This window comes from Neolamprologus brichardi, chromosome 22 (genome assembly GCF_056152115.1).
Source record: "Neolamprologus brichardi isolate AB-2024 chromosome 22, ASM5615211v1, whole genome shotgun sequence".
Lineage (NCBI taxonomy): Eukaryota > Metazoa > Chordata > Actinopteri > Cichliformes > Cichlidae > Neolamprologus > Neolamprologus brichardi.
Genome location: NC_142124.1, coordinates 24,987,280 through 24,998,571, shown reverse-complemented (window position 1 = coordinate 24,998,571; position 11,292 = coordinate 24,987,280). Strand labels below are relative to the sequence as shown.

The 11,292-nt window shown below is 43.1% G+C and overlaps 1 protein-coding gene across 1 annotated transcript; it reads left to right on the top strand.

Moving 5' to 3' along the window:
• Positions 1-554: 554 nt before the first annotated feature.
• On the top strand, positions 555-10,667 carry pdia8 (protein disulfide isomerase family A, member 8). Its single transcript, XM_006795233.3, has 13 exons — positions 555-793; positions 1,177-1,255; positions 1,337-1,454; positions 1,543-1,650; positions 3,041-3,170; positions 3,247-3,360; positions 3,492-3,617; positions 3,715-3,897; positions 4,090-4,198; positions 4,286-4,414; positions 7,439-7,518; positions 7,594-7,651; positions 9,744-10,667. Exons 1-13 carry the CDS (start codon positions 630-632, stop codon positions 9,831-9,833), a joined length of 1,488 nt encoding a protein of 495 aa, XP_006795296.2. The 5' UTR covers positions 555-629; the 3' UTR covers positions 9,834-10,667.
• Positions 10,668-11,292: the final 625 nt, after the last annotated feature.

The window sequence follows — 11,292 nt, the reverse complement described above, 5'->3', positions numbered from 1 at the left end:
TTCTAACAAAATCCACAAAAATGTATTTGCTATATGTATGTATGATATATTTTTGGGGTTTTTTTTATCTTTTATTTTTGTATTGCATTTGATATATTGGGCATTTTGGGCACGTTTTGTTAACAATAATGTTAATTCTAGACAAAAAATGAGTTTTTGAAATTATGGCAAGTATTTATCATGTTGATGAGATAGCGGTCTCAGAAACTCATGCATCAAAAATAGGATACAAAGGGTAAGGTGTTAAGGAAATAGAAGCGATGTAGCAGTATAAGCCAAGAGAAGGCAGTAGTACAACTATGTTGAATGCAAGCTGCCATTAAAACGAAAGAAGAAGACGACACCGGAAACTACCGAATCTGCAGTAACCAGACCTTCATGTGTTGCCAGGTTTTTCCTCTGGATTAAAATGGCGTGGATTGGTGTCTGTAAAGGCTCTCGTTTTACACATATTTAATTTCCCAATAAAGATGTTTGATTTTAGTTATTACACATTTTAAATACTATTTGTTACGGTGAAGCGTTTTAATTTGAAGGAGGTCACCGGAACACCGCCTCATTGTAAGAAGTCTCCAGTAACGATCACCGGTTTCATCCTTCGTTCTCTCAGCTCTTCTTCTACTTCCGTCATGGCGCCCACTTTGGGCTTTTTTCCTGTCGTCACGTTGGTGGTGCTGTCCGGTTTTCCCGCCGCTGTGTCCACGCGAAGGGACGTGCTCGAGCTCGGGGACGCGGACTTCGATTACCTGGCAACAGAGCACGAGACCATGCTGGTGAAATTCTACGCTCCTTGGTAAAGAAGCGGCGTTAGTTTAGCCCGGCCGGCGGCGGGAGATTTTTCCTGAGTTTTTTAAAAATGAAATCATTCCATCTTTATTGGTTTTCTGCTGTTTTTAAATCGTGTCTCTACTGTTAAGGAGGCACTAACAACCTGCTTGTCCTCTTCCATCTCTCGTTCCATTCCTCCACCCCTTTCCTTCGTCATTTCCCTTGATTTAATTATTTTGTATTTATTATACTGTGGCTCTTATTTCCTTCATTCCTTCCCTCCCCTCCCGTCTTTTCCGCATTCCTTCCTTGCGTTCCAACTTCCTTCCTTCCCTGTTTCTTTAAACCCCTTCTTTGTTTATTTCTCCTTCCTTTCCTTAATCCCTTTATTTTTTCTCCTTCCTTCAGGTGTGGTCATTGTAAGAAATTGGCCCCAGAGTTTGAGAAAGCAGCTAGTCGACTGAAAGGAAGTGTTCAATTAGCAAAGGTAATGTGTCCATCGTGTTCATTACTGTTGTGAACACCTGTTTTACAACAGTCTTATCTGTTTGTCTCACCTGTGCGGCAGGTGGACTGTACGACAAACTCTGAGACGTGCAGTCGTTTTGGGGTCTCAGGTTATCCCACCTTGAGAATTTTTAGGTATGGCAAAGATTCCGCCCCCTATGATGGTCCTCGCACTGCAGGTAGGAAACACTATGAGTCATCCCAATCCTGCTCTGTTACTTGAGTCTGTGATGTAACCTCTGTCTGTGTGTGTGTGTTTGTGTTCAGAGGGGATCTACGAGACCATGAGGAGGCAGACTGGTCCAGACTCGATGCACCTGAAGACCAAAGACGATCTGAAGGCCTTTGTCAATAACCATGACGCCAGCATTGTAGGTATGAGGTCACGTGTTGCCAGTGGCGGTCCTAGCCTGTTTGGCGCCCTGGGCGAACAAACTTGACAAGCTTGTGTGTGAGACTTTAAATCATCAAACTGTAAATTTTGCTCCAGCCAGTCAGAAAATCCCCCGCCGCCCCGCCCTCTCCTCTTTGCGCCGCAAGCAGCAGGCGCACATCGCAAACGAAGGGCGCCCTTACTCCCAGCAAATGGGCGATAGAAAACCGATCGGTGCTTATGCCATTCCCAATATGCGCTGGCTGACGTCGGGGCAGCACGAGTACGAGCATCTTTTTTTAAAAATTTATTTTATTTTTTTTGCCAATGCCCGTGATGCCGCCCCCCCACCACGATGCCGCCCCGGGCAACCGCCCGTGTCGCCCGTATCTAAAACCTCTACTGCGTGTTGCTGTATGCTGCATCATGCTTTAGGCTGAGTGCTTCTTATTTGTCAAAGTCAAGTTATACAGACATTAAAGAATAAAATCAGTATAAACAAAACAGCAGAAGACGAAACAAACGACGAGGAAATGTAGCTGTTGCTTGGTCACTGGTGAAAGTTCCAGGCTCTTGTTGCCTAGGTAACCCTCAGTTCAGCTTAATTCAGTTTTATTTATATATTGCTAAATCACAACAACAGTTGCTTCAAGGTATTCAAGTTGCTTTATATTGTAAAGACCCTACAATAATACAAAGAAAACAGAAAACCCCAACAATCCGATGACCCCTATGAGCAAGCGCTTTAGCGACAGTAGGAGGACAACCTCCCTTTTAACAGATAGAAACCTCCAGCTGAACCAGGCTCCTGGAGGGGTGGCTAAAAAAAGAGGGATGTAGTCTTAATCTAATCTTGTAAGTATTTATTTACCTTAAACAGTTCAAACAAAACATGTACTCCTTCAATCAGAAAACCATAGTCTTCAAGCAGCTAGCTGCTAAAACATTCCCGCAGTTCAAATAGTTGTTGCGTGTTATCTGGCTTGATGGATAGGTGAAGTTGGGTGTCATCTGCTATGCCTTTTAAGGGAAGCAGGTATAATGCAAACAGAATTGGTCCTTCCACAGAACCCTGTGGTACTCCATAATTAACCTTAGTGTATGAATTCTTTGTATTTTTTTTTTTGTATTTGTAACCTTCACTAAAGCCATGTCTGTATGGTGATGAGCTCTGAAACCTAATTGAAACTCTTCAAATAAACCATTTTTGTTGAATTTGTTCACACTGTTGCAGTCTGGATACCTGTACACCTTTGAGGTTTTATTGCTTGCATGGCATGATCACCTTAAAGTAAACTTGGCCATGCTAACTTCAGGGTCAGACAAACACATGGTGTCTATGGTCCTCTGACTCTCCTTTAGCTCCCTTACCAGTGCATGTGTCTGCATCAGGTGTGTTCTCAGGTTCGGACAGCCCCCGTCTGGCTGAGTTCCTGAAGGCAGCCACTCTACTCCGAGAACAGTTCCGTTTCGCTCACAGCACCAACCTGCAGCTCGCCGAAGAGCATGGGGCCAACTCAGAGTGAGTTCACACCTAAGTGATGTCACATTTTAAAGGTGTTATTCTCACTTCTGTGCGTGTGTGTCTCTCTCTCCAGATGTGTGCTGCTGTTCAGACCTCCCAGACTCGCCAATGCTTTTGAGGACAGCATTGTCATCTTCAGAGACTACCTGACCATCGGCTCACTGCGGCGCTTCATCAGAGATCACATGTGAGTCTTTAAGAGATAAGAGATAACTCTTTATTGTCACAGTCATATATAGTACAATGAAATTGGAAAACTGTCCTACGTCATTAGAGGAACCACAGCCTCATTCTATCTGTGTGTCCACCTATGTGCAGCTACGGTCTGTGTCCTCACATGACAATAGAGAATAGAGACCGTCTGAGAGTCCGGGACCTGCTGACGGCGTACTACGATCTTGACTACCATCACAACATCCCCGGCTCCAACTACTGGAGGAACAGGTAACGCAAGCACACAGAGGGGATGTGTTCCAGATGTACAGCTTGATTGACTAAAGTGTTTGTGTGTAATCCTCTCCCCTGTGTGTTTTCTTCTCAGGGTAATGAAGGTGGCGTCTAAGTATGTTGGGCGGGGTCTAACCTTCTCTATAGCCAATAAGAAGGACTTCCTGTTGGAGCTGGAGGAAGACTTTGGAATGGGGACGTCAGATGGAGGGGAGCTGCCCTTTATCACCATCCGGACCCGACTGGGTCACAAGTACACCATGAGGGAGGAGTTCACGTGCGTAGCCAAGTCATACCACTATGTCACCTGTTCTGCAGGTGAGGGGGTGGGGTCACAATAAACCAGAACTATCTGATCCAAGTCTGTTTCAAACTTTTGGGGGGGCTGACCCGCATTTCTCAGCTTTCTGACCTCATTCACAATGAAAGCACCAACAAGTAACTGTGTGTGTTTGTTTGTTTGTTTTAGGAGGGATGGTGCGTCTCTGCAGAGGTTCCTGGAAGATTACTTTGCAGGTCGACTCAAACGTTACATCAAATCAGAACCGATACCTGAAAAGAACTCTGGGGCTGTCAAAGTGAGTAAAACAAACACGCCAAAGCCTCTTGTGTGAGTATCAATGACGTTGTAGACCTCTTTGTAACCTCTGACCTGTGTGCCTCAGGTGGTGGTAGCAGAGTCCTTTGATCAGGTGGTGAATGACCCGGATAAAGATGTTCTGATCCAGTTTTTTTCTCCGTTGTGTCCTCACTGTAAGAAGTTGGAGCCAGTCTATGGAGAGCTCGCTGAAATGGTACGCTCACTCATATACTGAGAATATAATGTCCACTCTCGCACTCTGTCGCTTTAGCAGTAACTGGGTGTTCGCTGTTTGGCTAGCTTCACTCAAACAGGAAAATCCAACTGTAGCCGTAATGTGCGGATTTGTAAAGCACTTTATAAATAAGCACTGTGTGGTGAAGACCCTGTCTTAGTCACCAGACCAACAAGCTTGAGTCCACACTCTAGCTTCTCTGCACCAGGTGTACCATCCTGTGCAATCAGCTGGCAAAGCAGATGTTTGCGAGGTGTGATCAATGCTATTTTACACAATAAAATATTCTCTCTTTCACCAAACACAACCAAACAGATTACTACAACACAGGTTACTTACTGCATGCGTATCACACCAAAAACACAACTGCTTCCTATCAAAGATAATTGCAAATCCCATCATTCATCAGCATTTCTGCAGGAAAAAAAATCTAATCTCCACGTTACAGTCTCCTTCACTCACATTTGAGCTCCTTCCTCACTTCTAATATGAAGTAATCCAGTCAGTGAGATGATGTAAGGATAAAAGAAAAGATCTCCAAAAAGTATAACATCTCTTTCTCAGAGTGTCTGCTTTTTTTTTTTCTTTGTACACTTGAACCTACTTGCCCCGCAGACTTGCCGATGGCATTCCCGATTGTGCTTCAGTAAGAAACTGCATTCTGTTTGTGGTGTGGTGTGCGTTAGGGCTGCCACGATTAGTCGAATACTCATGATTACGTTGACGACTAATTTACTAGTCGACGCGTCATTTGAAGCTTTGTAAGATCCCAAAAGACGCAGGAATAAGTAGTAGGATTTAAGAGTGTAATAACAGACTGAAACAGAAGATGGCAGCACTGCATGTACAAGGATGCCAGCTGCCGTTAAACCCCGAAGAATAAGAAGCAGTGTCCGGTATCGTAGCTGTGTCCAAATTCAGGAACCGCATCCTCCTGTGCCTGCATTTGTAGGCCGATTACGTTACAGCGACACGACGAAGACTGTCCACATTCGAAGACTCCGACAAATTCGGCCGACAAATGCGCCCTTCGTTTCCCCAGATTTGAAGGATGGGTCGGGTCTACACTTCGTGCCCCAACCTATCCCAGAATTCATAGCGCGGCCCTGCTCAGTTTCCAACAATGGCGGCAGCTAGTTAGTCTTAATATTACTCTTATTATTCTTTCTGGGTCACAAAATAAACGTTTAACATATTTTATGAGTCCCGGCAAATCGTTTTCAAACCCGCCGCCGTTTTTCGCTACTCAGGTTAAACATGATATATAAGTCACTTAGATAACTTAAAATTGTTATTGTTTGGCTTTATTCAGTATTTTATCTGTTCCTGAGTAAATCGGTTTGGCTGAGATTAAAGTTATAGTTTTTACACAGCAGAATAAACGTCAAGCAGATTATCAGAAGTGTGAGATGCTCAAGAATATACTCCGGTGTCCTGTTATATTTTAGATAGCAAGGAGCAGACGGCTGAGTTTATTAAATTTAAATGAAATTTGCAGATTGTTTCAGTGGAGTTTAACAAACCATCATCTTGTCTTTATTTTTAGTTAGCACATACCTTAAACACTTAAAGCTGTAAGCTAATGATAGTTATATAAGAGCAGATGCTGCTGGCGCAATAAGCTGTACGTTTTATGTCCAGTGGATACATAATCTGATTAGTCAACTAATCGCAAAAATAATCGGTGACTAGTAAAATAATCGTTTGTGGCAGCCCTAGTGTGCATGTACTGGGCTGTTATGTTCTATCTCAATTTGCTTGGGAAGAGAAAGATTATTTTATGGGGTTACATAACTAGCTGATGATAAAATGCTAACTAATTGAAAAAGAAGTGTATATATTCAATTTGATTGTATCAAAATAATATGATATAATACATTATGTCAAATAGAGAAATTCCAAAAATCTTTTTTTGATGAAGTGTAAATTAAGAACGTCTGCTCTGGCTCAAACTCCCATCCTCAGATCTCAAATCTCCCCTAGAGATTTATTTGTCAGTCACATTTTATCTCTGGCTCATGTTACAGCAGCTTTCATGTCAAAATGTGTGCAAACAATGATGTTGCTAGGCAACCCACCATGCTACACTTGTGGTTTTACATTAATTTCTATGAGTTAAAAATACCCTTCTTGGTGGTTCGAGGTAAAAGTGGTCATATTAAATATCAATATTTGATGAAATACCAGTCAGAAAAAGTCATGAAATCTGAGATGTCTGTGAAGGTTCTTAGTCATCCAAGTCATCGTAGTCTAAGGAGGTTGGAAAGAAAAGCGGCTTGAAGACGTTTCGCCTCTCATCCGAGAAGCTTCTTCAGTTTTAGGGTAAAATGGTGGAGAGTCCCAGTTTTTTCTTTCCAAGCTCCTTAGAAATCTGAGATGATGGTGTTTTAGATTTATCAGAATCAGAATACTTGAATAATCCCTGAGGAAATTATGTAAATTATTTAACAGAGTTACAGTTGACATTTAAAATGAACCCCTTGGCGGTTCTACTATTAACTATACATTTAATCTTCAGTATAAGAAAAGTGCAGTTTGAACAGTTTCTCTACACAATAAGGAAATGGTGCTAGAATAAGAATGGGCTGGGTCTTAAACAGGTAGTATATTTGTGTGACATGGCCTTCCTGCTCTCAACACCAGCTGAGCACCACAAATAAGCAGTCGCACAACAAACCACACAAAGCTGCCAGCTCATGCTTCTGTAGCATTGTGTGTGGTATTATGAACTACTCTCACACTGCAGCTGCATTTAGGCTCTGCCCCTCTGCCCCTTCCTGACTGTGTAAAACATCTGCAAAAGGTCACATGACATTTTAGAAACTCTGAAACATCTTCCGTCTTCCTCAAATGGGGACTTGTCTCAGACCTGGTGCTGGTTCCTGTTTGCCTATGAGGTCTTGTGTGCTGTAGCTCCACCCACTAAAATGACTTGTTGTACTGAAGGAGATGTTACTGGTTTATTTCTGTGTGAAATCATTGTCAAACCTTTGTGTTCTTCAGCTGCGCTCTGACCCCAAAATCGTCATTGCCAAGATGAACGCCCTGACCAATGACGTCCCTCTGGGTTACGACGTCCAAGGGTGAGATTCAGGTTTCCCGTGACATGCTTCAGTCATTGCCAGGTGTGAGTCTGATGTCGCTGTGTCTGCCTGCAGGTTTCCCACCATCTACTTTGCTCCAGTAGGCAGGAAGGACGAACCCGTCAGATACCAGGTAAGACACCTGAGTGCATACCCAAGACTTGAGGCTAGATGGACCTCAGCTACAGTTTTAGATGAAGTTGCTTCCTCTCAGTTTATCTAAGGTCAATGTTATCTGCAGCAGCCCACTCCCCTGTGCTGTAGTTTTCCCTCACAGCTGTTTGAGCTGCCTTGTCACGGGGTTTTATGGGTAGTTAATTATGCTCTGTGCTCACCTATGTGCACCAGCTCAGGTCCACACCTGTGGAGCAGTCTGCAGCTTCTCTCAGCATATGTCAATGGGATTTAAAAATTACATTTTCTCATTTACATACATCCTGTTTGTCAACACAGAGTCTGCCCATTCATACTTCACATTTAAATAATTTTCTAACCCCCTGGGTCAGTGTGAGCACTGCAAAGTACAGACACTCATTTTTCTCCACAGCCACTCATGGTCAGCTTAGAAGAAACACAGGACATAATTTGGTCCATTAAACTGCACCTGCTTCCACTTGTACAGGCTCTTGACTGATATGATACAGGTACAACGACATCTGTGCGCAGATCAGAAGAGGCGTTTTCTCAAAGTGCTGAAGTGAGTCATTCAACGATTCAGTGCAGAGAGGTCTATTAACACATAGTGAGTGAGAAAGGTGAAGAAGACTCAGTGCATCATGGGAATCCCCCAGCAGCCTACACTTATTGCAGCATAACTAAGGGAGGATTCAGGGTCACCTGATCCAGCCTAATGATATGCTTTAGCAAAAAGGAAAGTTTTAAGCCTAATCTTAAAAATTAAGCAGCCAATAACACCACTGTGCTTTTTACTGCTCTCATTTATCATCCACAGGGCATACGGACACAGTACCCTCAAGGTCTGCCGACTGGTGCTAAAGTCCTGATTTTATACTAATTAATTAAATCCATTTAATTATCCTTATTATTCGCTTATCCTTTTCAGAGTCGCGGGGGGCGCTGGTGCCTATCCCAGCTGTCATAGGGCGAGAGGCGGGGTACACCCTGGACAGGTTGCCAGTTTGTCGCAGGGCCAACACACAGGGACAGACAACCATTCGCACTCACATTCACACCTAGTGGCAATTTGGATTATCCAATTAACCTATCCCCACAAGCTGCATGTCTTTGGACCGTGGGAGGAAGCCGGAGTACCCGGAGGGAACCCACGCAAACACAGGGAGAACATGCAAACTCCACACAGAAAGACCCCGGCCTGATGGTGGAATTGAACTCAGGACCTTCTTGCTGTGCGGCAACAGTGCTAACCACCGTGCCACCTTAATTAATTAAATCCTCATCTTATTCCTCAGCTGGTCTATATAAATAAAAGTGTGTATTTATAATAATAACTAATGTGAGCCTGTAAAGGGCTGGATGTTAAAAATCCTTCCTGGTGACAAATATTTGCTTTGATTACACTGTAACTTCAGGCTGTGGTCTTTCCTGAAAAACCCAACGTGTTTATACTGTTTGACTCAACATTTATTGTTCAGAAACAGCACTACAGCTGTTTCTGAACAATAGGCTCATACACCACCAAAGAAGAGCCTACAGGGATTATAAATGAAGAATTTTACTTTGAAAGTCTGTTGTCATTTACGTACACACAGCCACATTTCCTGCTCGGACCAGTCTGTTTTTTAATACACCCTCATTCATCCAGAGCTGCAAGTGTTGGAAGTGGAGCTAAAGTTCAGTGTTTAATAGTTGGTAGTTTGCTGAAGCTCACACAGACACTGTGAACACTGCAGTTTGTGAAGGCAAGGCTTCACAGCAGGGGTGGGCAATTCCAGGCCTCGAGGGCCGGTGTCCTGCAGGTTTTAGATCTCACCTTGGGTCAACACACCTGAATCACATGATTAGTTCGTTACCAGGCCTCTGGAGAACTTCAGGACATGTTGAGGAGCTAATTTAGCCATTTAAATCAGCTGTGTTGGTTCAAGGACACATCTAAAACCTGCAGAGACACCGGCCCTCGGGGCCTGGAATTGCCCACCCCTGCTTCACAGTAAGGGTGGGGCTTGAGCCACTGACAGGTTTTACAAGATAAAGTCTTTATGTTAACGTCCTTCTGGGGTCACATGACATCTCCCATGTGCTTTCAGGGCACCCGCGAGCTCAAAGACTTCCTCCGGTTCCTCAAGCGAGAGGCGAGTCACAGCTTGGTGTTGAGTGGCTTCAAAGATGAACTCTGACACCCCCAACAGCAAGGAGGAGAGCCTTAATCTGGAGCGCCAATACCGGACATTACATCAGGACACTCGTTGCATCAAATCAAATCGCTCACTCATCCCTGAAACACACCGCTATTAATCATGCCATTGTCAGCCTCGTTATTTATTTATTTATTTTTATTTATTTATTTATTTACTTATTTATGTGTTTGTTTGTTTGTTTAACTTCAGTCGACCTCCTTTCATGCACAAACAGGTTGCAGATGTTTTTCTTCTGTTTTTTGGGACAATAAAGTTTTGTATGAATTTCAGAGACTTGGACAGGTTTGTGCTCGTTCAGGCCCACAGCTGCTTTAAACCAGTACAGCTTATCGACCTGTCGTCCCAATATGCTTTAGGCACATGTGATGTCAGTGGACACAGGTAAACACACTCATGGGAATATCCACGTGTGTTTTCAGAATGCAAATCAGTCAAAATTGATTCTCAGCTTGGTGTACAAATAAGTCACAAGAAATGCAGAAAGTGCTACATGAGCACAAGTCCTGAGTCTCCTCAATGAAGGAGACATTCACAATCAGCCTGTTAGATATAAGCATAATTAAAATCACATATGACTGCTCACATTATTTGCCACATTTAAATGACGGTAATCCCACTTTTTATTGTATTTATGATTGGTTGGTTCTTGGAACCAACTCTCTGATGCATTCATGAGTCTAAATGTTACATAGAGTAGAAAAGCACTGTAGTCCATTTTCCTTTGGTTTCTGCTTTGAGAAGTACTTAATAAAAATGTTTTGGGAACCCCCGGTCAAAAACACCCCCTCCTCCCATGCAGCTTCAATAAATAAAACTATTTATTCACCTCATGCTTGCCATGGATCCTAAACTAAGGTATCACACAATATCAAAGGTGGTGGGGCATTCTGTCAGTCATTTTAAAGAAGAAAGGCTTCATTGTTTCATGAATCACCTGATCCAGTCTAGGAATTACCAGAACACTGGAGATGTTACTGCATTAACCTGAGACAGCTGGGTCGGTTCCTGGTCATGAAACCCATGAAAGGGAGACGTGATGCTGCTACAACCCTGCTGGGAGTGAGGAAGACTTCTGATGTGACTGCCCACTGCTCAGAAAACGAGCTGAAAAAAAGTGTAACCTTTGCTCCTTAACAGACAGGAAGGGAGAAAGTGGTAGCGCCTGATGTTTTTGGTTGTTTCCGGTCCTGTAGAAAGATTGGTTTGCATTACCAGGACTAAGGCTGATTTAATAATAATACATTTTATTTATAAAGATCCTCAAAATTACATTAGTAAAACAAAATAAATGATAAAAATAAGAAGACCAAGTGATATTATTTCTATGTGCCGTGAAGGAAAGAGTGCTGTCAATGATGACACCAACACTGTTAACCTGAGGGGAAGGTATGACAAAAGAGTTATCAATGGATAATGAAAGATTTATGGTCCCAACTTT